Consider the following 24,771-nt stretch of genomic DNA (forward strand, 5'->3'; position numbering starts at 1 on the left):
AGAATTTTCCAGAAGGTTCTCCATAAGGTTCTCCATGACCACAGCCGAGCCGAAAAGATGACGTCAGGCGCGCCCTATCTCGCCCTCCGTTGCTTTGAGAGCAAAGCAGATGCAAATACGACACGGTCCCTGCTATAAGTTAACAAAACGCAACAGCATATGGATTGTTCTTACCATGGCGTGCGTGCGGTAAAGAATTGTTACAAATGGCGTCCCGCTTACCCCCACCGACAAGCCCTCTCCCGGCCGAACGAGAGCTTTTTAAGCCTCTGCGTAGCTCCGCAAGTCACGTGACAGCCGTCGGCCCAATCAGAGCAGGCGCTGGCGTGTTTTCGCTAGTCTTTTCTCTGAGAGGAGGACGATGTTTTCAAAAGCAGCCATGAACGTCACACTGCCGTAGGCTACGCTTCACGTCCCGTATTTTCGGTGGGTTGAAATAGCGTTTTCTGTTGCCAACCGAATCCCGGATGAGTTGGTGACTCCCCGCGTAGAGGTGAGTGCGTTTTTTCGCTTTGGCGCTTGTTTAGCCGATTGCTCTGTTAAGCACACACACACACACACCACAGGCTAGTTGATGTTAGCCATGTGGCTAACGCGGGGCTAAAGTGACGTAAAGTACGTGACAAAATGGAATATTTAATGTGTTGGCGTGGGTCTACAGCACGTGTGAAGCAGATATGTTTTAACATGAGCAACATTTCCGCCTCAAGTACTCTGCGACGGCTGGCTAACGTTTGTGTGGCAGGGGACGCGGCGATAGGAAAATATGTGTGAAGGAGCCAGTGCGTGGATCTGTTAGCAGGCTAGCTAGCTAGCTCGCTGGCTAGCCTGGTTAGCCTCCTGGCTAGGGTTGTGGGGTGGGTGGGGGCGAGCACTGGCGAGGGCAGTCAAGGGGGCTGCGGTGTTGGGCTTTTGTCTTGAGCTCTGCTGTTTTACCCAACATTGACACACGCGAAAAGGCGGCGTGAACGTTGCCTTCCTGCTAAAGCAGAGAAGCAGCAGCAAGGCTTGTATTATGTGGCGCACAATGCCGACCATATCCGAGTAGTAACACCACAGCAGCCCAATAACATGCGTGCGTGCTGGAGGTGGGTGGTGCTGTCTGCGGTCGCTATGAAAGGTCCTCCTGGGTGCACCCACGGAGCATATCGGCCTAATGCAAGATGTATACGGCGAAATATATAGTCTAATATTGGCCTAATTCATACTCTAGGAAACAAGCGTGGCCCGACAAGCCGGGAGCCTCCCACTCAGTCAGTCAGTGACATGTTGGGGGTGTGTTGCCTGCTTACAAAAGCTGCCTGTTTTTACATGGCCGACTGGAACCACCACCCTTGAGAGCTCTCTAAGCGTGTGGCCAGCCTCTAAAGCCTTTTGTTTTAGCCCATAAAATGCCCGAGCATTTGCTTAATTTCAATAAAAGGCATTACATGCGTGGGGAAAGGACACCATGCACTTTAAGTCCAGTCTGAAATCCGTATGCAATGAAGGTGACCACATGAGCACACAGCAACAATGCATAAAGATATACTGTACAGTAATTCATCCTGTCAGCTCGGATGGAGGAATTCTAATCCAAGCTTTATTTATCCAATCATTCCAGGAGAAAGAATGCATAGATGGCCCATTTCATGTGCTAATAGCAACAGTATGTTCTGTGTTGGAGAAAATTGTTAGAAAACTTTGAGCACAATTCATTCCTAGAAGTCAGTGGTTCTCTTGACCCCCCCCCCCCCCCCATACACAAGTGTATGAAAAAGTTAGCCCTTTTCAGCCAGTGTCTTGCAGATGCAAGTCATGAAGCCAGCACAATGAAAGCATCATCTTCACACACGTCTACGCCGTCGTCCCTCGCCACTTGGCGGTTTGAACATCGCTCCCTCGCTTCATCGTGTCCCAAAACTAGTTCATCAGTAAATGATCTCTGTTTTGTGGTTGACTAAAGCCGATTATACGTTTTTGAAAATGCAAACGTTACACATGCTTGGACTAAATGAAATAGAAATGTCTAAATGAATGAAAATATAGATACAGCTTAAGGCATTAGAAGACATTGATGAACTGTAGACTTGTGGGCGAACCCCTCAATCCTGGCACTAAACCAATATAAACACCCAACAATCCCCTCCCCACGTAAACTGGTTGCGATGCCGTCCTTAGTCTAGCATGCTCGTGTGGTTGTGTGTGCGCGGCTCAGGCTCGATGAGTATATTTCCACCATGATGATGACGGTAAACATGGTTGACACCGTCTTTATACAGCCACCTTTATACCGTCTTGTTTGCATCTCCGCGGGGGTATCTGGCCGTTTGGTGTAGTGAAGAGGTGCTCAAAGCTAACAGCTGCCCAAGGCGCACGCACGCAACAACACAAGCTAACCCTGCTAGCTTTGCCATTTCAACCTGTGTAGGTCGGCTGGGATTGTTCGGTGTTTATAAGGAACGTGTGCCACCACACCGACGTTCCTACTCCCTATGATGACAGCATTTCAATCATCTTATATATCCGCCGCAGCGCGACGTCTTCAACGCAGCGTGTTCACGTTTTATCATTTATACCAGTATACTGTATACTTTCTTCCCATTTTCTTCTTCCAAGAATCTATACCGGTACATAAAATATAGCGCCCAATCCTATTAGTTGCCCATTTGGTTGCAGTCTGGAACCCTGTATCGAATTGTATCCAACCGTTGTGTTTTTAAACCCTTTGTGTATGTTGTTTTTGAATGGTATCGTTACCTGTGTACCATACTGTACCATACTGTACCATACTATGTTACCATACTATGTTACCATACTATGTTACCATACTATGTTACCAAATGGAACCATCCCCACCAAGTCACATCCCCTGTAAATAGATCATCACTCAATTGTATAGAAAACACACGAGAACCACTGGACTATTTAGACCTGTTTACCCGTCTTACACATCTTATAGCTTGTGGTGGAGTCTACCAAGTCTGTCAGAAAGGTTCCAGGACAGGTGTATCAAAATGCCTGTTTTAAATCCAAACTACAAGTTCCACCCTTGGCAGTAATCCCCTTTCCCAGCTTTATTGCCACGCCTTCATGCGCTCCTGCACGGATGCTTCCGAGTTTGCTGTCGTCATGGCCCATGTTGATGCTGTACGTCTTCAAAAGCGGTCCCTTGACAACTTGAGCTTGGGAAAGAGGACCTAATGACAAGGAGCCAGGTGGCGTGAGTAGGGGGACGTTTTAGCAGGGGGGTGTTGTTCTCAGTAGGAAGTGTGTGACGCTCAGGGCATTGTGAGCGGGGTGCGTTACGCATCATGGTGAAGCTGCCACACCTCTCTCCTCTTATCACGCACTGGACCAAGCAGAGGCTGCAGGATGTCTTTGTAGATGCACTACTAAATATGATATGAAACTCTGCGATGAAGGTGTCCATCATGGCAGCCATTCATATGTTTATACATATTTACAGTCATCCCTTGTTTATCGTGGTTACTGTAATGCTCAGACCATAGAGCTAATCCGTATGGAAGCCACAACCACTACATTTAAAGAGAAACATTGTTTCACATACATAGATATAAGGCGTTAAGACCTTAAGTCTTTAAATGTTCTCAAAAATTGATGATGGCCCTTTTAATGTGGTGCGCCTTATGTGTGTTCCAAAATCTGTCAAAATGTTGTTCTTCTACTTGGGTGTGTGCTCCACTTGAGTGAGTGTAGACCATTTCATACTACCACAATGAGAGAAGCGGCATGATGGATGGCCAATTGACGTGATGATGGCGGCGCTGCTGGGAGGACTACCTAGACGACAACAGACGCCGACAATGACCGAAGCGGCATCTTAGATGGCGAATTGACGTGATGATGGTGGCGCTGCCAGGTGGACTACCTAGACGACAACAGACGCCGACAATGAGAGAACCAGCATGTTGGATGGCGAATTGACGTGATGATGAAAGAATATAGCCCAACCCACTTGCTAGTGACACCCCTTATACAACATTGTAACTACAATGAAAAAGCATCATGGCTCCCCTTCAAGTGCTGTAACGCTTCCATCCGGCTCTCATGAGCATCACCACGCTGTCTGAACGACTCCAGCAGCAGGTGACGCTCAGACGTGAGGCGTTGCAGCCCTTCATCTGCCAGTCAGGAATACCATCGCAATTCCTCACACATGCAGGGCCTCTAGGTGTAGAGACGGGTGTATAGACGGGTGTATAGACGGGTGTATAGACGGGTGTATAGACGGGTGTATAGACGGGTGTATAGACGGGTGTATAGACGGGTGTATAGACGGGTGTACAGACGGGTGTACAGACGGGTGTACAGACGGGTGTACAGACGGGTGTACAGACGGGTGTACAGACGGGTGTACAGACGGGTGTACAGACGGGTGTACAGACGGGCGTATAGACGGGTGTCTGTTGTGAATACAATGCCGTGGTTGTACGCATGGAAATGTATTATTGTCTTTGCTCAAAACAAACTAAAGTTGTTTGCTCCAAGCGTGACGTCAGGAGGACAGTCCTCCTTCCTTATGGACATGATCCCACCTCTGAGCCGCCCCAGACAGATGAGTCCTCCCCGTGTGTCCACCCATCACTGTAAAGAAATCCAAATAGACCAGACTTCTCTACACAGCCTAAAAGGAGCCCTGTAGGTCTGCCAACAGTCCATATCAGTCCGATACAAATCGGGGAACTAGGTCTGATCAAGTGACGTGTAGGCCAACGCCCCCCTTCCATTTTGGGGAGGGTTTTGTGTGCAAACACATTGAAATACTGCACCGTCTAGCTCTCTGCTCCAAGCCCGTCAAGTGGCATCCTCCTGGAGACCACTGCATCTCTGCAGGTCTTTGTTGCTGCCCCTGCCCCTCTCCCGTAGTAATGGGGCTGCTCTTTCCTGCTCCTTGTTAGTCGGTGCTGGAGGAGGAGGAGAGAAGGAGAGGAGGAGGAGGCGGAGGAGGCGGAGGCTGGGAGTGGATGTGCAGCTGAGAGAGCCACCCCCATCATCTAGCCTGACTGCATACAGGAAGAAAAGAACGTGACTAGCTGTCCATTGTCGGCGTGAGTGTAGTATGCCCGCCAATCAGTACTGTAGTATTCTCTGATGGAGTTCAGCTGAAAGTGTTTCTGTATAATCCTTGTCTGTGTGAAATCTGCCACATCCACGTTGAAGCCGCACAAAATATCTAGATTTTCCATTCTAGATATTGATGATTTGAAAAACACTTTACTCAGCAGCTGCTTCAGACACGAAGGTTGCCATTTTGCACGACAGACTCTTTGCTGGCCCGGCGCTGGGAGTTGGCTATGTTGCCCTGGCCGGCATACGATACTATTGAACACTGGATTCCCTCTACAGCACAACAAGACAAGGAGGAGGCTGATTGTGCATCATCATCAAAGTAGCATGGGCTATGAAATTGCTATCTCAATGCCAAACAAGATCATTAGGATTCCCGTTTTGAGCAAAATGGTGCAGTTCTAGTCCACGTGTGTGAGTTAGCAGCAGGAAATGTTGTCATGGAGTAGCATTGATGCTGGTGCTGCTTGCTATGTGTCAGGCTCAATGCTATTTTTAGCATTCTTCCCTCCCGGTCCCATGCTGCAGTCGCTGGATCATGTTTCTACGCTGGATGTGCTTTTTTTTACACATCCATTTGCAGCACGAGGTTCTCCCAAATACAGAACCCCTTAGCGAGCTTGGTGTGGTCATGTTGCATTTGCATTTCTCCCCACATCCCAAAACATGCATGTTGGGCTAATTGGATATGGGCCCGTTTGTTTTCTTTGTGTCTTTGTCTCTTGCAATGGTGAGTAGCTTTAGCATTATAGCGTTAGGCTTTCTACAGCATTGGTAACGTGTAATGTGGTCAGGTTTTTTGTAGGACTCTGGTAGAGCCACTGATTGTGGTGGGAAATGGCTATTAGCAACCCGCCTCCTTGTATGCACACTCTATAATGCTACACAGACAAGCGCTTTTGCTCCATGAATTACACAAGGTAAACACAGTTGGACACTGAAACTGGTGGCTCTTCCACACCACCAAGTAACGTTGGAAAGGCGTAGGGCTTCAGTTTGGGGGCTAGTCCAGCTGCATAGTGGCCCATGTTCACTAAGCAGTCCAGTGGGAAATGCTGTTCACAGGAATGGGAATCAGGAACTCCAACCACTTGTGGCTGTTTTCCTCGTTGGGAATTGTAGACAAGTGTTGCTTTTCCTTCCACCAGAAGAAGCTCTTCCTGGAGGCATCGCTAACACCGTAAGCAGAGCTTGGGGGAGGGCAGAGAGCCCGCTCATCTATGACATCACAAACCTCCAGCTTTACCACGCCCTCTGAAACCGAGCGTTTTGAGTCGTCCCAAACTTCTTTGAAGGCTCCCTTCCAAATACGCAAACCCCCTGATCTGAAACGTCGGCATGGTGTAACAGCAGAATCCAACTTTCTCACTACATGTACAGGTCAGAAGCGCCCAAACCCTCTTGTCGGTCATGAAGTCCCTTTGTCCCAGTGCTAGCCAGTGCTAGAGCCTGCAACAGAAGGGACATTTTAACTCCACACACTTCATAGTGTTACATTTGTAAATAAAATATATAGCTATTCTGCCAAAATCAGTCTAAAATGGCCGAAGCTGGGCTGCACGGCGGTTGAGTGGTTAGCGCACAGGCCACACAGCTAGGAGACCCGGGTACATGACCTGTCAAATAGCCCGCGTTAGCGTGCCAGACTCATTTAGGCCCCAGTCCGTGTGAAGTGTGCCAAGAGGGGGCGAGGTTTGATCCAGACACGAAACTGCCCAAGGTTAATGGCGGCTCCTGTCGGCGCTCACGCGCCCCAGAGCTGCTTACAAGATGCAGCGGAGGACCAAATGCCATTGTAATTATAGACACGCCCTCCCTGTGTTGCATATTCTGGTCCTGGTTCATGTTGATGTCTCCCATCTGCTGTGTCAGTATGGCAGGACCTCAGATGTCTGCTGACTCAAGGTGGTCCTCTGTTTGACCTCTAGAAAGAGGAATAAAGTGTTGGTTATTTTCTCTACACGCCGTGTGCTCTTTGTTGCCGTAATGAAGAGCTGAGGACGGACTGTAAACTGGTAATTGGGTCCACCTGGACCGCCTTTTTAAACGTTGACCCACTGTGGACATGCCAGGACTAATGAGTGGATGAATGAATGAATGAATATTGATCCTGTGGAAGAGTCGTACATGGTGCTTTCCCCGCTGAGACGCCAGTCCTCCATCTGTCATTCATGCTTCCTCTTGACGTCGCTTCCTGTCCGTTATTCCTAATGCCTTTTACCAAGGTAGTGGAAATGTCAATTAAAAAGTCCCAAATGATTGATCTGTGTGACGAACACGTGCAACTTGACAAGATGCCGTCTAAGCCGCCCCGTGCCTCTAGTGGCTTGGCCCATTTGTCTCATCAGACATGTTTCCTGACCCCAGGTGCATGATGAACCTGCCGAGCCGGAGTTGTCGCAGCTAGTCGGGTGCTACACCATGGCCAAACCTGGGAGCGACAGGGATGGAGCCATGGTGGAAAGGCCAGCGGGAAAGAAGGTGAGTGGAGTGGAGTGGAGTGGAGTGGAGTGGAGTGGAGCGGAGTGGAGCGGAGAGGTCGGTTTGCCTGGCATCTTTGTTGAATCCGGACGACGTTGACTGTTTGTGAAAAAAGCACATTGAAGACGGAAGTGTAAGCGTAGTTGTTGGATTAGCGGCGACACATGATGTGTTTGGACTGCCTCAAACTCCATAAGTCTTTATTATTCCTGAATTGGTGTCTTCTGTGCTCTTTGTGACAAACGTGGTCTAATCCTAAATGTCAGTCATGTATTTCACGGCAAACAATCTATTCCATATTGTTAGCAAAGTCCCAGCATGCTTCCTGCTGCGGTCGCTGAAGACATTCCCTGGCTGGCGCCTCCACGAGTTCCCAAAGCTCAGAGGTTATCTAGACTTTGGAAAAAGTCTTGCTTCACAGTTGGCTTGGTGCTTCTTAGGAAACGTTTGATCCCGCCATGAGTGTCATGAGTGGGCCCACACGCACGGGCCCCAGAAACACGCTTGTTGTTGCTGTGGGCCCCCCAGGTGTCGCTGGGTGTTGGGACCACAACACATATCCCCATATACTTCATATATACTATCATTTCCATATACTACTTGATCAAAGGCCAATATGCGTGGCAAGATGTTTTATTCAAATAAATATGGAGAGGAGTATGTTTGCCGTCTTAACGCCTTATGGAAGATGCACATAGACACGTGGTCTAATAATAAAGTAGACTGTTGTTTTGTTGAAATAAATACGACAAGAAAATGTGAAACTTTAGCTATGCTGGAGTGTTGATGTCCACGCTGTAATCCCCAAGTTGGAGATGTCATCAGGATGTTTCCTTCCAGTGCAAAGACAAGCTGTCCCCCTTCACCAAGACTCCCAAGCTGGACCGGAGTGAATTGCTGGGAAAGGAAGGGAAAGTCAAGTCTTCCATGAAACGCAAGCTCTCCTTCACTAGCAGTCCGCCCCGGACCGAGGAGCGAGACTCGGACACGGGTAAGGACTGGCTGCTTTATCTTCTTGGTCCTCCTACTCCATGGTTGCCACATGGTTCCTCACGCTACTCCCTGGCGCTTTGTTCTAGTTGGCAGCAAAGGTCACAGCCTCAGAAAGTGCACTCGTATATTTCTTGACAATAACATTATTATTATTATTATTATTATTATTATTATTACGTTGGGAGCGGTGCAAGTTGTGGGGTCGCCCTAAAGGTATGCTAGGCCTGCCAGCATGTATGCATTTGATCGTCGCTGCTCTCAGGTACTCCTGGAGTTAGCTTCCTTGTTTGAGGCCGGCTCCTCCGGTGGAGCTTCCATCATCTACCTGAAGCCATGCTAACCTTAAGGTTGGGATCGCGGGGCCAGGGTGTATGCCACCGGTTCGGGGTGTACCGACACCGGGATAGGTTCCCAAAAAAGTGAAATCCGTGTAGCCAACATCATTTTTGTGCGATTATTATACTGTATGTATGTTTGAAGGCTGTAAAACCTCATACCTTAAGTTTCTCAGACATGAAGACGGCTGGGATAGGCTCCAGCATGCCAAGACCCTCCTGAGGATAAGCGGTCCAGAAAATGGATGGATGGGGGTTGCTAATCTTATAAAGCAAGAATGTTTTAATGACTATGTAACTAGACATAAATATGATGATAACACAAAGCTTTGTCATTAAATATGTCGATAAATACTTCTTGTTGCTGTTTATTATACAATGGAAATTACGTATATCAAATATCTTTTCTCCACCCACATTTCAAGAGCGTGTGGGTACTTGATGTTTGGCAGCCCTCCGCTAGTTTTTAGGACGGTGTATGAATTGTCTGGCCCCGTAGTCATTTGGTAAAAGGTTAAAAGACGCTAACATCCCCCCCGCCCTCTCGGGGCGAGGGGCGCCGCCCACCGATGTCCTCTGCTGTGTCGCCATGGCTCGTACATAAACTGTGGTGTACGTGAGGGGCGAGAGAGCACCGGAGAGAGAGTGTTTCCCAAAGTCCCGTGGCCCCAATCCTCTCTGCTTTGCGCCGCAGATGAGTCAGACCCAGGCCAGTCCGGTGAGACCTGGGGGGAGAGATTAGTGGCCCCCTGCAGGACCTACGCAGGTAATGGCTGCAGCACCCACCGTCTTTGCCCCCAACTAGCCCCCCCCCCTTGCCCCTTCACCCGCACATGCACGTCACCCTGTCCCATGCATGTCAGTCAGCCTGGGGTGGGTGGGGGTCTTGACGGCTGCGTACACACGTGAATGGCTTCATGAGCAGGAATGTTGGAGGTCACACTTGTCATCTGTTATGAGATACAAGGTGGAGGCACAGTGGCACCCTCGCCGCCGCCCCCCAACCTGGGCCAGGATGTCTTACATTGCCTCTGCTGTGGTTGGCCTTTGCAGATAAGGATGGACCAGACAAGAAGAAGGTGAAAAAGGAGATTGGGGGCAAAAAGGCCCAGGCCCCCAACCTTTTGTTTGGGTACCCCCTGTCCGAGCGCAAGCAGATGGCTCTGCTCATGCAAATGACGGCCAACAGTCCAGGTTTGTACACCTTTCCATACATCGTCCATATGTCACCCCATCGGCTCATACTGGACTGGCATCCTCGTGTTAGTGAGGTGTTTGTTCGCTGTATGTTGGGGGTGGGGGGTAAGGCGTCTTCCTTGAATCCAATATGGTGCTGATATCAATTGAAACTTCTTTCTGTCCGCCACAAGACTCAACCCCCAGCCACCCCTCCCAGACCACACCCGTGCAGAAGAAGGTGGCCAGCAGCGCGTCGTCTCGGCAGAAGGACAAAGTCAACAAGAGGAACGAGCGTGGTGAAACGCCCCTTCATATGGCGGCCATACGAGGGGACGTCAAGCAAGTCAGGGAGCTGATCAGCCTGGGCGCCGACGTCAACGTGAAAGACTTTGCAGGTTCGATGCCCGCACTGTGCGTTCGCCGTGCGGTGGATTCAGGGGTCTAAGTGTGGCGTGGTGTTTTGTGCTCACCAGGTTGGACCCCCCTTCATGAAGCGTGCAACTTGGGATATTACGACGTGGCCAAGGTGTTAATAGCAGCGGGTGCGGAGGTGAACACGCAGGGTCTGGACGACGACACGCCTCTCCACGATGCCTCCAGCAGCGGCCATAAAGATGTAAAACGCCACAATTGTATGATGCCGTCATACCCAGCACGCCAATGTGTCCATTTGATGATCCGTCCAGATTGTCAAGCTGCTGCTGCGCCACGGCGGGAACGCTTTCCAGGCCAACAAGCGTGGGGAGCGTCCAGTGGACGTGGCCGACTCTCAGGAGCTGGAACAGCTGCTGAAAGGGGAGGCGTCGCTTTCAGACGAGCAGGAGGACAGCTCCTCGGGTAACTGGAGGCTCACGCTTGACTTGAACTGTACGTTTACTGTTCACTGTACGTTTACTGTTCACTGTTCACTCCTCATCCCGCAGACTCCGAGTACCCCCCTTCCGTCAATCCATCCAGTGTGGATGACAACATGGACGACTCGGACATGGAGAAAGACTCGGACGCTAAACCAGCCGCAAAGTCGTCGTCCATGGCAGGCCTGGACGAGTACGAGTTCAAGGACGAGGAAGAGGAGGAGGATCTCAGTAAAGCCCTGAACGACAGACACATCCTGCGGCGGGAACTGCGTCAGCGAGAGAAAGAGGACAAGGATATGAACAACGTGGGCGGGAAGCAGAGCACCAAGGGCGATCCCTCCCCCAAAGCCAAAAAGCAGAGGCCCCCTCCGGTGCACTGTAGCTCGGACACGTCCAGCGACGAAAGTGAGAGCCTCCCCGACAAAAGGAACTCCCCCACGTGTTCCCAGAGTTGGGAGGGAGTCAAGGCAGACGTGAAGTGTAAGAAGGAGAATGCCGAGCAAAAGGACAAGGGCAAGGTCAAGAGGAAGAACAAGAGCCAGAATAAAAATAAGGAAAACCAAGAGGACGGGAAAGAGAACAGCAAAACGTCAGAGAGCACGGATAAGGGACGCGAGGAAGACACCTTCAAGATGTCCTTCAGCCCCAAGGACGACACGTCTGTGCACCTCTTCCACTTGTCCTCCATCAAATCTCCCAAAGTCAACCACAGCCTGGCCGACAAGCACACGCCGCTCAAACAGGAAAACAGCTCGTGTCCCGGGGACACGGTCAAGTACAACCACTACTCGGAAGGCGACTACTGCTCCGAGGGCTCCAGCACTAAAGCCCACAAGCACAAAGAGAAGAGCAAACATCACCAGAGAGACGGAGAGCCAGACGGCAGCCCGTACAAAGACGACGGCGGCGGCGGCGGCGGCGGCGGCGGCGAGGGCGCCTTACGGAAGAGCGAAGAAGGCAAAGCGGCTAAGAAGCACAAAGTCAAACACAAGGACAAAGACAAACACCGGCGGGAATACGAGGCGGAGCGCAGCCGGCACAGACCAAAGGAAGCCAGGAGAGACGGCCACAGGAATCTGGAGTTTGACAGAGAGTTCTGGAAGGAAAACTTCTTCAAAAGCGACGAGGCGGACGAAGCGCTGCCTGGGAAAAGGGAAGCAGAGGAGATCTCCGAGTGCTCCCCCTTCAAGGAGGAGAGGAACTCTAAGGAGAAACATTCCAGTGGCAAGGAGAAGAGGCCGCGAGACGAGCGAGACAAGGCCATAAAAAAAGAGCGCAGGGAGGAGAGGATGAAAGACTTGAAGTTTGGCGAGCGTGACGACCGAGCCGACTGCCACAGCTGCGGGAGGATTCCAGATGAGCCTCCGCAGAGTGGGAACAGTGGGAAAGAAGAGACGGACGAGAAGCCCATAAGCGCCCTCGCAGCTGATCAGGAACATTTGGAGCCCTCGGAAAGGAGCTTACGTGACAAAAGCGACAAGAGGCTCTCGGGAAAAGAAAAGGAGACTGAAAAAATGGAGCGAAGGCATCCCGACAAGGAAAAAAAGGCCAAGGCGGAACACTCGGACAAAGCGGAGCCGCAGAACCAGTTGGATCGCTGGAAGGAAAGGGAGAAATCCGTGGCCACTTCCTGCCACTCGCCAGGTGATAAAAACTACAAGGAAAGTGACAAACTGAGGTCTCCATCCACCGCGAAGCGGCATGAGGACGGCAGGAAAAGTCGAGATAAGATGGACAAGCGCTCGGATCGGGAGAGGCAGGACAGAGATTACGGCGCCGCCGATCACAGAGACAAAGATCGGCCCAGCTGTGATAAGAAAGCAAAGCCTTGTGACAAGTCCGAGCGCTCCAAGGAAAAGGACTGCGAGCGCAAGAGGAAAGAAAAAGTCAAAGACGGGTCTCTCTGCTCCGGATCCAACCTGAAGTTCCTGCTGGAAGAGAAGGTGCATCCCTCTGAAGGCGGGAAGCTCCTGGCCAGCAAATCAAAGGACGACGCCGTGAAAACGGCCGAGAAGGAGCGCGACCGGAGAGAGCGGGACCGAGACTCAGACAGACACAAGGACAGAGACCGGGACAAGGACCGGGACAGGCACAGGGACAGGGACAGGGACAGGGACAAGACCAAACCCGGCAAGACCAAGACCAGTGACACCGACGCGGAGAAGGTCAAATCCAAGCCGGCGTCTGGAACACGAGACGGCAGGCCCAAAGAGAAACGGCTGGTCAACGATGACCTGATGCAGACCAGCTTCGAGCGCATGCTGAGCCTGAAAGACCAGGAGATTGAGCAGTGGCACCGCAAACACCTGGAGAAGATCAAGCAGAAGGAGAGGGAGCGGCTCAAACAGCGACCTCTGCTCGACCCCGGGAAGTCCAGGCCCAAAGACCGGACAAAGACGGAAGCCTGCTACAGCAAGGAGCTCATGCGCTCCAAAAGCTCCGAAGCCCCAGACAAACCCCAGAAGGACGCCTCCAGCCTCAGGACCGTGTCCCTGGATGGGAAAAGCCTGCCCTCCATCAGCGCCAAGGTCATGTCCGTGGTGGAGAACTGTCTGAGCAGATCTCCCCGGCCCGAGGGCGAGCACTGCGGCCTCATGTCCAGGTCCGTGTCCTTGGTTTCCATGGCGAGCTCCGAGGACTCCTGCCAGGCCACCATGCTCACACCCAAGCACGCCGAGTACGACTCGGACGTGAACCCGGAGGCGGCCGACATGCAGCCGGCGTTCCTGCAGTCATCCCTCGTCATTCAGGCCACCCGGTTGCCCTCCGCGCTGGATAAAGATGGCGGCCTTGCAGATGCGCAGCACGCCGCTCGCCCCGCGCTCACCGCCAGACACGAGTCTCCGTACCTCAGGGCCATCCTGGATGAGGAGGCGTCGAGCGAACTGCTCCAAAACCCGGGAGGTCTGCACGCCAGGGAGACGTCGAGCGAAAGAGAGGAGACGCTCGTCAGTGAGGTGCCGGATGAGTGTGGAGGCGCGGCAGGCAGCTCCACACCTGACCCAGACCCTCCAGGGAAGGGTCTGGCTCTGTGTAGTAGTCCTAGAGCAGGCCCCACGGAGCACTCGGACCCTCCTGCGTATGTGGACACTTCACAGACGGACAGCACCGACAGGGACTCTGAGCCCCCCCTGCTGTCTCCATGTGTGGAGGCCTCAGAGCCCACAAACCCCAAAAGCCTCCAGGCGAGGGAGACCCTGCCCTGCATCCTTCAGGAGGACTCTTCAGTGCACCCCTGGGACCAGAAGGACAAAGTGGTGACTCCTGATGGGGGGGAACCTCCAAGTGAGGAAAATGCTTGTGAGGGTGTCGTGATGGATGAGATGGAAAGCCCGGTAGCTTCCACCAGCACCAACATTCCCGTCTCCACAGAATCCTTACTGGGCTCCAACAAGCCCAGCACGGAGTCCAGCGGTTTCCAAGAGGATCCGGACGTAAGCGACACCTGTGATGCTCTGATGGACGCGTCGGACAACGAGCCGTCTGCCCTGAGCCATGAGCCCAACGACCAGGTCATCACTGACGTCCAGCAGAACTCGAATCAAGACCTCCTTCAGAGTTCCTCGGCAGAGGAGCAGCCGGGTGCAGAGGGCCCCTCGGATTCCCACTGTGAGCCGATGGAGGTGGATCCTGCTGACAGGAAACCGGAGTCCTCTGGTGGCGATCCCACGCAGCCCGCGGGCCACGGCGACCTGAGCTACAGCACCTCAGGAAGCTCCTCCCCCCAGTCCGCAGACCAAGAGTCGGACTGCTCTGGCGCCAAGATGAAGATCCGCTCCTCAGACGAGGACGCCGACGTGCACGTGCCCCACCCTCGCAAAAGGAAGATGCCCAAGGCGGCGGCTTCGCAGGCCGGCTGCACCAGCCAGCAGGATAAGGAAGGTCAGCAGTCGCTGGCCGCCATGGTGGCGTCGGTCAAGTTGGAGGAGATTGAGCCGTACCAGACGGAAAGGGCCAACCCCTACTACGAGTTCCTGCACATCCGGAAGAAGATCGAGGAGAAGCGCAAAGTCCTGTGCAGCGTCGCGCCGCAGCCGCCGCAGTATTACGACGAATACGTCACCTTCAACGGGTCCTACCTGCTGGATGGGAACCCGCTCAGCAAGCTGTGTATCCCGACAGTGAGTATCCAGCAGTACTGTAGTACCCGGTACTTGTCTAGTATTCCCACGCCGTCTCCTCTCCTTTGGCCAGATAACTCCGCCCCCCTCGTTACCCGAGCAGCTGAAGGAGATGTTCAAGCAGCAGGAGGTGGTCCGCATGAAGCTGCGCCTGCAACACAGCATCGAGAGGGTGAGCCCCCCTTCCGCCGCCGTCGTGGTAGAAACCCACCCACTCCTTTTCCTTCTTTCCCGCGTGCAGGAGAAGCTGATCGTGTCAAACGAGCAGGAGGTCTTACGGGTGCATTACCGGGCGGCGAGAACGCTGGCCAATCAGACGCTGCCCTTCAGCGCCTGCACCGTGTTGCTCGACGCCGAAGTGTACAACATGCCTCAAGATGTTCAGGTGAGCCCAAATCCCCCAAAGCCCCGTCCAAGATGGCTGACCTGTGGCCCTTGGCTTGGCAGAGCGACGACGGCAAGACGTCTGTGAGAGATCGATTCAACGCCCGACAGTTCATGTCCTGGCTGCAAGACGTCGACGACAAGTTCGACAAGCTCAAGGTGGGTTTCACGTTGGACGTCGTGGTAGGAGGACTCATGAACACGTGCTCCAAAAGTCCACAGTCGGCCTTCGCCACTTGGGGCGCCATCATTGTCATCGGAACCATCACGGCCTGTTAGGCAGCACATTCGACGTTTGTTGGCAAAATGAAGCATTTGCCAGCATAAGCATGAAGTCAAACCCAAATATGAATATAATATAATTAGATGCGATGTGTAGTAGTCCACACTGGCCACTAGGTGGCGGTAATGGCGGCAGCAAGTAACCCTCCTCATGCCAAAGTGTCATTTTTGGAAACTATTGATGCCTGCTATGTTGGCCAATGGGGGGGTGGGGCTTTAGTGCTTTGCTAGGCTCTATCAAAATATTCCTTTCATCAATAAGGAATACCACATGGAAATTCCCTGACCACGGTCGCGTCTGGAAGCCATTAACCGCCATAAAGGAGGGGTCACTTTATTTCTAGCTTGATATTTTTCACAATTCCCAGTTCAGCTGCATTGGGGGTGGCGTTCATGGCCGCCTTCCACAGCAGTGTGGTATTTACGTGGAGTGGAACCTCGGTTGTCATGACTATTATTTCCTAAAGGTCAGAGGAAAACCGGAATTCCTAGTAACGTTCTGATGTGGGCCGTCTGTCATTTTGTTTGTGGAATAATATTTTAGTCATGGGAAGCAAATGACGTGTTTGGAGTGGCGGCTCTGCAGCGCTCGAACGTGAGCTCAGAAAGCGTGTTTGCATTCAGCCCGCTTCCCCCTCTGCAGACGTGCCTCCTGATGCGGCAGCAGCACGAGGCGGCGGCCCTCAACGCCGTCCAGCGCCTGGAGTGGCAGCTCAAGCTGCAGGAGCTGGACCCGGCCACCTACAAGTCCACCAGCATCTTCGAGATCCCCGAGTTTTACATCCCGCTGGTGGAGGTCAACGACGACTTCGACCTCACCCCCATATGAGGAGCCGCCGGGTGGAGCAGCGCCTTCCGAGAGGCCGCCACAGCAATGCGAAGCACTTAAGACGGGGAGCACTTAGGACCGATCCGCACCCCGGCTGGCTCTCAACAGGGGCCGCCCGCCCTCGGGACGGGGGGGCCGGGGGGGCCGGGCCACCGTGGAGTCCAGGAGACCAAAAGAGCGGGTCGGGCGCCGCGGGAAGGCGCCGCACTCGCACGCCGTCCCGCCTCCGCCACCCAGTCGCGTCAAGCAGGGTCACACAAGTGAAAGATTTCATGCTTTTATTGTGTTCATACGTTGTGTACAGAATGTGCTCTTCATTTTCTAACTTATTTGATACATACATACATACGTACATACTGTGTATTACCACTGTGTATTTGTACATAGCCATGGATCATTAGGACTATTGTTCACACCATGCTAGATATTTGCATTCTTTTGCTTTGATATGGCGTGTTCCTCTTCGTCCGTGACGTCCTGTTGTTTTAACCCTTTCTTTTCCTCTTCATCTGCAGTTTGGCGCCACGTTGGCAATTAACGCTGTGCATGCCTGCATCCTTGCGTCCTTGCATCCTTTCTACCTTTCCTAAGGGCCGTGCCGTGGACGTTGTGAGTTTTACTGAAGTCTTGCTGCTTTTCTTTGCGTCGTCGTCCTTGCGGCCTCCGTGTGTGTCGTCCTTTTGTGTGTCGCGCACATTCGAGTCTGTCGTGGCTTCCGGGGGGGAGGGGGGGAAGGGGAAAAAAGCTTTTACAGTTTCAATGTGAGATCACAACAAAACCTATTTTTTCAACATAATGCCTTTTGAACGATAGTTCTAAAAAATGTCTATTTTAATATTTACTTGTTACATGACTTGTACATATTTGTAATATATTGAATAAATTTTATGTTGTGAAACTAACGTCAGGCTACTGTGGTTATGACAAGGATACTGCAGTACACAAAGCAGCCAGCAGGCGGTGCCCGGGATTCAGCCTATAGAAAAAGTACAGTAGAACTATACGGTCACGTATATCTAGTTGCTTTTTAAGTGTACAATAGTTATGAGCATATAAAATGATGGAAGGAATTCCAAACTAATGTCCAATCCGACTGCAGTACCATTTCCATCCGGCAGGTGGTGCACACGTCTCGGCCAAAGTTGGAGTCAATATAAGATGAAATAAACAATTGGGTACATTTGGGCGTGTGTACCAGATACCACGTCTGTATTTGTTAGTTTCCGGTAGGTTTAGGTGTGTATTTCCGGTGGTACAGCTTAGCAAACGTACCGGAATACAACTAACTCGGGTTCGTTTATGAAAGATTATTTACTTTGAGGAAGCGCGTCAACTAACTCGTCCGCTTGTTTCAGGGAAAGTGAAAGCAGCACGTGACCGGAAGTGATGCTGGTGGCCTGGGGGTTTTCATGGCCCGCCAGGTGAGACGTAGTCTGTCACAGCAGGGAGGCTTTGGCGCTTTGTGGTTTCCTTTCTTCTACCTTTGCTCACCTGACGAGGCTCACATAGGAGCTCGGACAAAAGGGGCGTGGTAAAGGCGTGCTTGGAGGGGCGTGGCCATCAAAGCGCTTGTTAAAAAAACAGCGTGGACGAGCGTGTGTTTGTTTGTTGGCTTTTCTCCTCCTTTGTGCTCGTTTCCGGTTCGCTTGTCCATTTTCCTTCGGGCCTTCGGGGGAGGAGGCGAGCGGCAAAATGGAGAGTGTCCCTTTAAGACGCCGGCCTTCCCGCGGCGGCTGGGACTGACGCCCCGTGTGTGTTCCGGCGCGCGCACGACACACGCACGCCCACAGGCCGAAGGAAACATCACCTGGAAAGAACAAAAAGAGAGAAAGTTCGGGAAAGAAAGAAGTTCTTCCTCAGTCTGGTAGGTTTTTGTCTCGCTGCTTCCTTTCGGCGGCTTGTGAGGAGCTTTGTGAGGGTTTGTGTGTTTGGAGGAACCAAAGCAGTGAGTGTTTTTGGGGTGCAAAGCGACTTGAACATGCTAACTCTGCATGGACGCGAAGCAGATGTTGCCAGATGTTTGCCAGCGTCTTGTTCTGCTGCTGCTCGAGATCAGATTGGCTCAGATTAGATGAGATTTTATTGATCCCTTGGGCGTTTGCCTCAGGGAGATGAAGGCTCCGATGGCAGCAACGCGGCATGCGGTGTTCAAGACCCAAGTAGCGATAGCAGCGCTGCATGCCGCCTGGAGGCTAGACGTGGAATAGATAAGAATGGAAAAGATAAGAATGGAAAAGATAAGAATGGAAGACGTAAGAATGGAAGACATAAGAATGGAAGACATAAGAATATTCCTAGGCCTGTCAAATGATGAACAAATAGACTTTTCAAATGCATTATGGTTCATCTCCTTCTGGAGGCAGTCGGCTGAGGTATCCTGGGTAGTCCGAGGTATCCTGGCTAGTCTGAGGTATCCTGGGTAGTCCGAGGTATCCTGGGTAGTCCGAGGTATCCTGGGTAGTCCGAGGTATCCTGGGTAGTCCGAGGTATCCGGGGTAGTCCGAGGTATCCTGGCTAGTCCGAGGTATCCTGGCTAGTCCGAGGTATCCTGGGTAGTCTGAGGTATCCTGGGTAGTCTGAGGTATCCTGGGTAGTCTGAGGTATCCTGGGTAGTCTGAGGTATCCTGGGTAGTCTGAGGTATCCTGGGTAGTCCGAGGTATCCTGGGTAGTCCGAGGTATCCTGGGTAGTCCGAGGTATCCGGGGTAGTCCGAGGTATCCTGGCTAGTCCGAGGTATCCTGGCTAGTCCGAGGTATCCTGGGTAGTCTGAGGTATCCTGGGTAGTCTGAGGTATCCTGGGTAGTCTGAGGTATCCTGGGTAGTCTGAGGTATCCTGGGTAGTCTGAGGTATCCTGGGTAGTCTGAGGTATCCTGGGTAGTCTGAGGTATCCTGGGTAGTCGTAGCACTCCCCGGTGGCAAAGCTGCGGTTGTGGGCAAGCTTCACCCGGAGTTCCTCACGGCTCTGTTTTGGCTGATGTGTCTCTTCAACACTGCGTGGAAGTCGGGGACGGTACCTCTGGATTGGCGGACAGGGGCGGCAGCCCCCTTTTCACAGAAGGTGACGGGAGACTGGTCCAGTCCGTTTCCAGTCAACGTTGGCCTCCGCCAAGGCTGCCCCTTGGCACCCATTCTGTTCAAGACGTTCATGGACATCTTTTGTAGGCGCAGCCAAGGCCTTGAGGGAGTAACTCTTCTCCTGACAAACTTGGACGGTCTGGTCTCTACTTGGGAATCTAACACATGCTGGATGTTGAAAGGCCACATGAGAAAAAGATACGTCGCCCTTCATCATCAACTCCTATAAAGTTGGCTTAGCAGCTAGCGGCACAAACCGGAAGTCCTTTTAGGCACTTGGGAGTGTGACCAACCACAGCAGAGTGGGCGGGGCCGGAGGGGGGCTGTGGGTGGCATACATTAAAACAGACGGTTTATGCAGGAATCACGAAGTCCAAATGAATCCAGCTGAATAGGTGCAGACCCTGGAAGATGTAGAAAGCTTTCTCCACCAGTCAACAAAACAAACAGAAATATAAAAAAAGATATTAAAATAATCAGAAGCGTCTTTTTTTATTTCCAGGCCACAAAGAATTCTCTGTTGCCTTTGAGTCTGACATCTGCACTTGAATGCCTCACGAGGGTTACGTTCTGTTTTCTCCATATTTTGTGACGTATCGTCCTGAAACGTTCCTCCATCGGTGTTGATGCGCTCCTCTGAAGGTCCCAAGCTAAGCTAGCGTGGCGTTCAGCCATCGGCAGGTCCAGAGTCGCCGCTTTACGTGTTTTTGTGTGGACGTGTAGGTGTTCCAGTGCCGTGCTGGTGAGCCGTTAGGATGAGGCCCGGTCATCTGATCCTCGCCGCCGCCGCCACCGCCGTCCTCGTCCTCCTCTCAGCGCTGCCCGTGACCTCGGCCTGCAACAAAGCTCTGTGCGCCAGCGACGTCAGCAAGTGCCTCATCCAGGTAAAGCCACCCAGTCCAGCTGGAGGCCATCTTTCTTTTTCCATACTTTCTACACGACCATGGCAACTGGGAAGGGCTGTGGGCCTCTCAATGTTCTCCTCTGGAGGTACGTCTTGGATGCTAGTCTTCTCTATCTGAAGCCACAACGGCGCCGTTTTCCATCAGTGGCGTTGCGTGGTCGGGCGGCGTCTTGTTTGCTGCCTTCATCCCAAAATGTTGGAGCGTGGAATGTTTACGCTACGGCCAAATTCCAGCTGCCAATAGCACATCTGCCAGCCATGTTGGAATTTGGAGTTGGCAACAAAGAGCGGAATGTTCTGGTAGGCATGTGAAGGACCATGTTTTCAATTAGCACTGGCTGCTTCCATCTTTAGCCGTCACTTCCTGTGTGCGCGCGTGTGTGCGTGTGGACCAGTGCATGATGGGAGAATGATGGTGGAGAACATGAGGTGTTTGCTTGGCTTTATGCCACCTGTCAGATTGCATTATGGGTTAGGTTAGCCTCCTGCTGTGTGTGTGTGCGTGTGTGTGTGTGTGTGTGTGTGCGTGTGTGTGTGTGTGCATGTGTGTGTGTGTGTGTGCATGTGTGTGGTGTGGTCCCGCCCCTGCCGTTTAGAACAAGTGTGCTTCCTTCACCAGGGAGTCACTGACCGCCATCTTTGTGTGGGGAGATGGGGAGACGGGGAGATGGCTTCTACAGATTTGTACACAAGCAGGAGGAGGAGGGGGGAGGGGGGAGGGGCGAGGAGGGGAAAGTGCAGCCATGTTTTGTTCCCCAGGTGTCCCCCCCCCCCACCAGTCCCTCCAACCCCCGCCTCCCTCATGGCGGTGACCTTGACTTGGAGGAATGTGCTCTCTGTTGCGCCTCAGGAAAGAAAGCAAGGAGGTGGAGGAGGAGGTGGAGGAGGAGGTGATGAAGGAGGTGGAGGAGGAGGAGGAGGAGAGAGCTGAACCAAAGTCGTCTGGAAGTGTCAGCCGCCTTTTCTATGCTAGCAGAAAGGGCCAGCCCCCCAGTGGGCGCCCCCATAAAAGGGGCGGGCGGAGTGACAGCTGTGGGTGTCCCTGTGTGGTGCAGGAGCTGTGCCAGTGTCGTCCAACCGATGGCAACTGCTCGTGCTGCAAGGAGTGCATGCTGTGTTTGGGCAACCTGTGGGAGGAGTGCTGCGACTGCGTAGGTGAGTGGCCCGCATCCTCGCCTGCCGTGAGCTCATCATTGGGGGCGGCACCCCCTATGGTGGGACATGCTGGCATGCGTCATTGATAGCCCAAACCTTGATATTTCCATATTCATATTTGATAGAAGGAGTTCTATATTTCAAGGAAAAAGCCTTTTATTAATATCAACTTTGCTCTTTTTGTCCTTTTCTTCCCAAATCTATTTTCTTCCTCAGGGATGTGCAACCCCAAAAACTACAGCGACTCTCCGGCCACGTCCAAGAGCACGGTGGAGGAGCTGCACCGCCCCATCCCCTCGCTCTTCCGTGCCCTCACGGAAGGCGACGCCCCCGTCAACATGATGGTGGTCTCCTTCCCTGTGGCCGAGGAGCTGTCCCACCACGAGAACCTGGTCTCCTTCCTGGAGTCTCTGGACGGCCCCCACCAGAACGTGTCGGTGGCCGGCAACAGCATCCACGCCAGCTACGATGCTCAAGGTGACGCATGCTAAGGCGTATGGGGGGGGGGGGGGTTCTTTCTTCTTTTTCCAATATTCCCGCCCTATTCCAATAATATTGCCCAAACTTTATTTTGTTTTATTTGTTGCTGACATATTTTTCTCTTTAATATTTGGACTCATTTTTCAAATTGGGGCTTTTTTCTACTTGGAAAACCACTTTTCCTCTTTATTCCCGGGAAATGTTCTTATTTATGTCCGTATTTAGGACTTCACTTCCAAAAATTGCATCTGTTTTTCCAAAAAGGAATCTTGACAATGTTGATGTTGTAATTCCCCATGTCACCACTAGGTTGGGGACATGGGGACAATCCAGGGGACACGTTGTGGTGGACTATTACCTTTGCTGCTGTACAAAATATTGTGACCGGCTACGATGGTAGATGTTGGTAGATGGTAGTAGATGTTGGTAGATGTTGGTAGATGGTAGTAGGTGGTGGGAGATGTTGGTAGCTGGTAGTAGATGTTGGTAGATGGTAGTAGGTGGTGGTAGATGTTGGTAGATGTTGGTAGATGGTAGTAGGTGGTGGGAGATGTTGGTAGCTGGTAGTAGATGTTGGTAGATGGTAGTAGATGTTGGTAGATGTTGGTAGATGGTAGTAGGTGGTGGTAGATGTTGGTAGATGGTAGTAGGTGGTGGTAGATGTTGGTAGATGGTAGTAGGTGGTGGTAGATGTTGGTAGATGGTAGTAGGTGGTGGTAGATGTTGGTAGATGGTAGTAGCTGGTGGGAGATGTTGGTAGATGCTGGTAGCTGGTAGTATGTGGTGGTAGATGTTGGTAGATGTTGGTAGCTGGTGGGAGATGTTGGTCGTTGGTGGTAGATGTTGGTAGCTGGTAGTAGCTGGTGGTAGATGTTGGTAGATGTTGGTAGCTGGTAGTATGTGGTGGTAGATGTTGGTAGCTGGTGGGAGATGTTGGTCGTTGGTGGTAGATGTTGGTAGCTGGTAGTAGCTGGTGGTAGATGTTGGTAGATGTTGGTAGCTGGTAGTAGATGTTGGTAGATGGTAGTAGGTGGTGGTAGATGTTGGTAGCTGGTAGTAGATGTTGGTAGATGTTGGTAGCTGGTAGTAGATGTTGGTAGATGGTAGTAGGTGGTGGTAGATGTTGGTAGCTGGTGGTAGATGTTGGTAGATGGTAGTAGGTGGTGGTAGATGTTGGTAGCTGGTAGTAGCTGGTAGTAGATGTTGGTAGATGGTAGTAGCTGGTGGTAGATGTTGGTAGCTGGTGGTAGATGTTGGTAGCTGGTAGTATGTGGTGGTAGATGTTGGTAGATGTTGGTAGCTGGTAGTATGTGGTGGTAGATGTTGGTAGATGTTGGTAGCTGGTAGTAGGTGGTGGTAGATGTTGGTAGCTGGTAGTAGCTGGTGGTAGATGTTGGTAGCTGGTAGTATGTGGTGGTAGATGTTGGTAGATGTTGGTAGCTGGTAGTATGTGGTGGTACATGTTGGTAGATGTTGGTAGCTGGTAGTAGGTGGTGGTAGATGTTGGTAGATGTTGGTAGCTGGTGGTAGATGTTGGTAGATGGTAGTAGGTGGTGGTAGATGTTGGTAGATGTTGCGTGGGATCAGCTGTAGAAGCCCATTGACTGATATGGTAGGATGAAACAACCTTTTAACGGCTACTGTCCCCCCCCCCCCCCCCCCCCCCCCCCGGCAGAGAACATGTGCACCGTGGTGTACTTTGACGACTGCGTGTCCATCCGCCAGTGCAAGCTGTACTGTGAGTCCATGGGGGGGTCCAAATACCGCTGGTTCCACAACGCCTGCTGCCAGTGCATCGGGCCCGAGTGCGTGGACTACGGCAGCAAGGCGGTCAAGTGCATGAACTGTCTCTTCTAAGGATCTAAGGACTACCCCCCCCCCCCCCCCCCCCCCGCTTTTCCTCTGCTGTTGACTGTATATTTTTACCTACTTTGATTTCACTCATCCTTTCATTAGAGGTGTATATTATAATGTATTTTTACAAGCTAAATCACAGTCTGGACTAAATAAACTTGGGCTGAAGGAACTTTGCTTTCTTCCTTTCCCGGTGGGGGTGCGCTAATCTTAGCCTGCTGGCAACCAAGTCAGGAAACGCATCATTTCCTGGAGCAACAAGGCCGCCATTATGGCCTCCTCAGCCGCAGGTGTTCTCCTGCCCGCTGACAGAGCCAGAAAAAAGGGGGCAAGGGCAGCGATGCCAATCCCTGTCGGCCGCACACAAACGCCCTTTGTACGTGCCGGCCATTTTCCTCCCCGTTGGCACCTATGCCCGCGCCATTTGCACTGCTGCCAACCAGGGCTTGATGGCCTTCACTGGAGTCACCACGTCTTTTTATAACGTAGCAACATGGCGTCAGGCTTTACTTCTATTTCTTTCTCCTACTATACATAAGACATGTATATGATATGATATTCATCCTTGGTTTATGACTGCTTTACATTCTCATCAACCCCCCCCCCCCCCCCCTTCATGAAAGGAAAATCCCCAATGGGTGCAGAAGTAACTTCAATGTCAATGAGGTGAGAATACAAATGATGAAGTGATGAAGCGGGCCTGGACCAAAGTCAAAGGGGGCTCCTAGGCCGTGTCCACGTGTCTCACCTTTAAATATACTTCAAGTATTT

At 52.0% G+C, this 24,771-nt stretch overlaps 2 protein-coding genes across 4 annotated transcripts; both read left to right on the top strand.

Moving 5' to 3' along the window:
• The first annotated feature begins 319 nt into the window (after positions 1–319).
• On the top strand, positions 320–17,316 carry ankrd12 (ankyrin repeat domain 12). Of its 3 annotated transcripts, XM_058061474.1 has the most exons (13): positions 320–493; positions 7,438–7,551; positions 8,392–8,542; positions 9,574–9,645; positions 9,933–10,073; positions 10,250–10,453; positions 10,532–10,674; positions 10,745–10,895; positions 10,982–15,036; positions 15,110–15,208; positions 15,278–15,421; positions 15,484–15,579; positions 16,346–17,314. In XM_058061474.1, the coding sequence occupies exons 2-13, from the start codon at positions 7,492–7,494 to the stop codon at positions 16,529–16,531; spliced, it is 5,502 nt and encodes a 1,833-aa protein (XP_057917457.1). In that variant the 5' UTR covers positions 320–493; positions 7,438–7,491; the 3' UTR covers positions 16,532–17,314. The 3 variants fall into 3 exon arrangements, with proteins under 3 accessions (XP_057917457.1, XP_057917460.1, XP_057917458.1); XM_058061477.1 differs by lacking the exon at positions 7,438–7,551 and having other exon boundaries at positions 16,346–17,316; XM_058061475.1 differs by lacking the exon at positions 9,574–9,645 and having other exon boundaries at positions 321–493; positions 16,346–17,310.
• A 457-nt stretch (positions 17,317–17,773) lies between these two features.
• On the top strand, positions 17,774–24,340 carry twsg1a (twisted gastrulation BMP signaling modulator 1a). The gene is made up of 5 exons (XM_058061480.1): positions 17,774–18,395; positions 20,331–20,491; positions 21,567–21,666; positions 21,883–22,143; positions 23,822–24,340. Exons 2-5 carry the CDS (start codon positions 20,363–20,365, stop codon positions 24,001–24,003), a joined length of 672 nt encoding a protein of 223 aa, XP_057917463.1. The 5' UTR covers positions 17,774–18,395; positions 20,331–20,362; the 3' UTR covers positions 24,004–24,340.
• Positions 24,341–24,771: the final 431 nt, after the last annotated feature.

Source organism: Doryrhamphus excisus, chromosome 22 (assembly GCF_030265055.1).
Source record: "Doryrhamphus excisus isolate RoL2022-K1 chromosome 22, RoL_Dexc_1.0, whole genome shotgun sequence".
NCBI lineage: Eukaryota > Metazoa > Chordata > Actinopteri > Syngnathiformes > Syngnathidae > Doryrhamphus > Doryrhamphus excisus.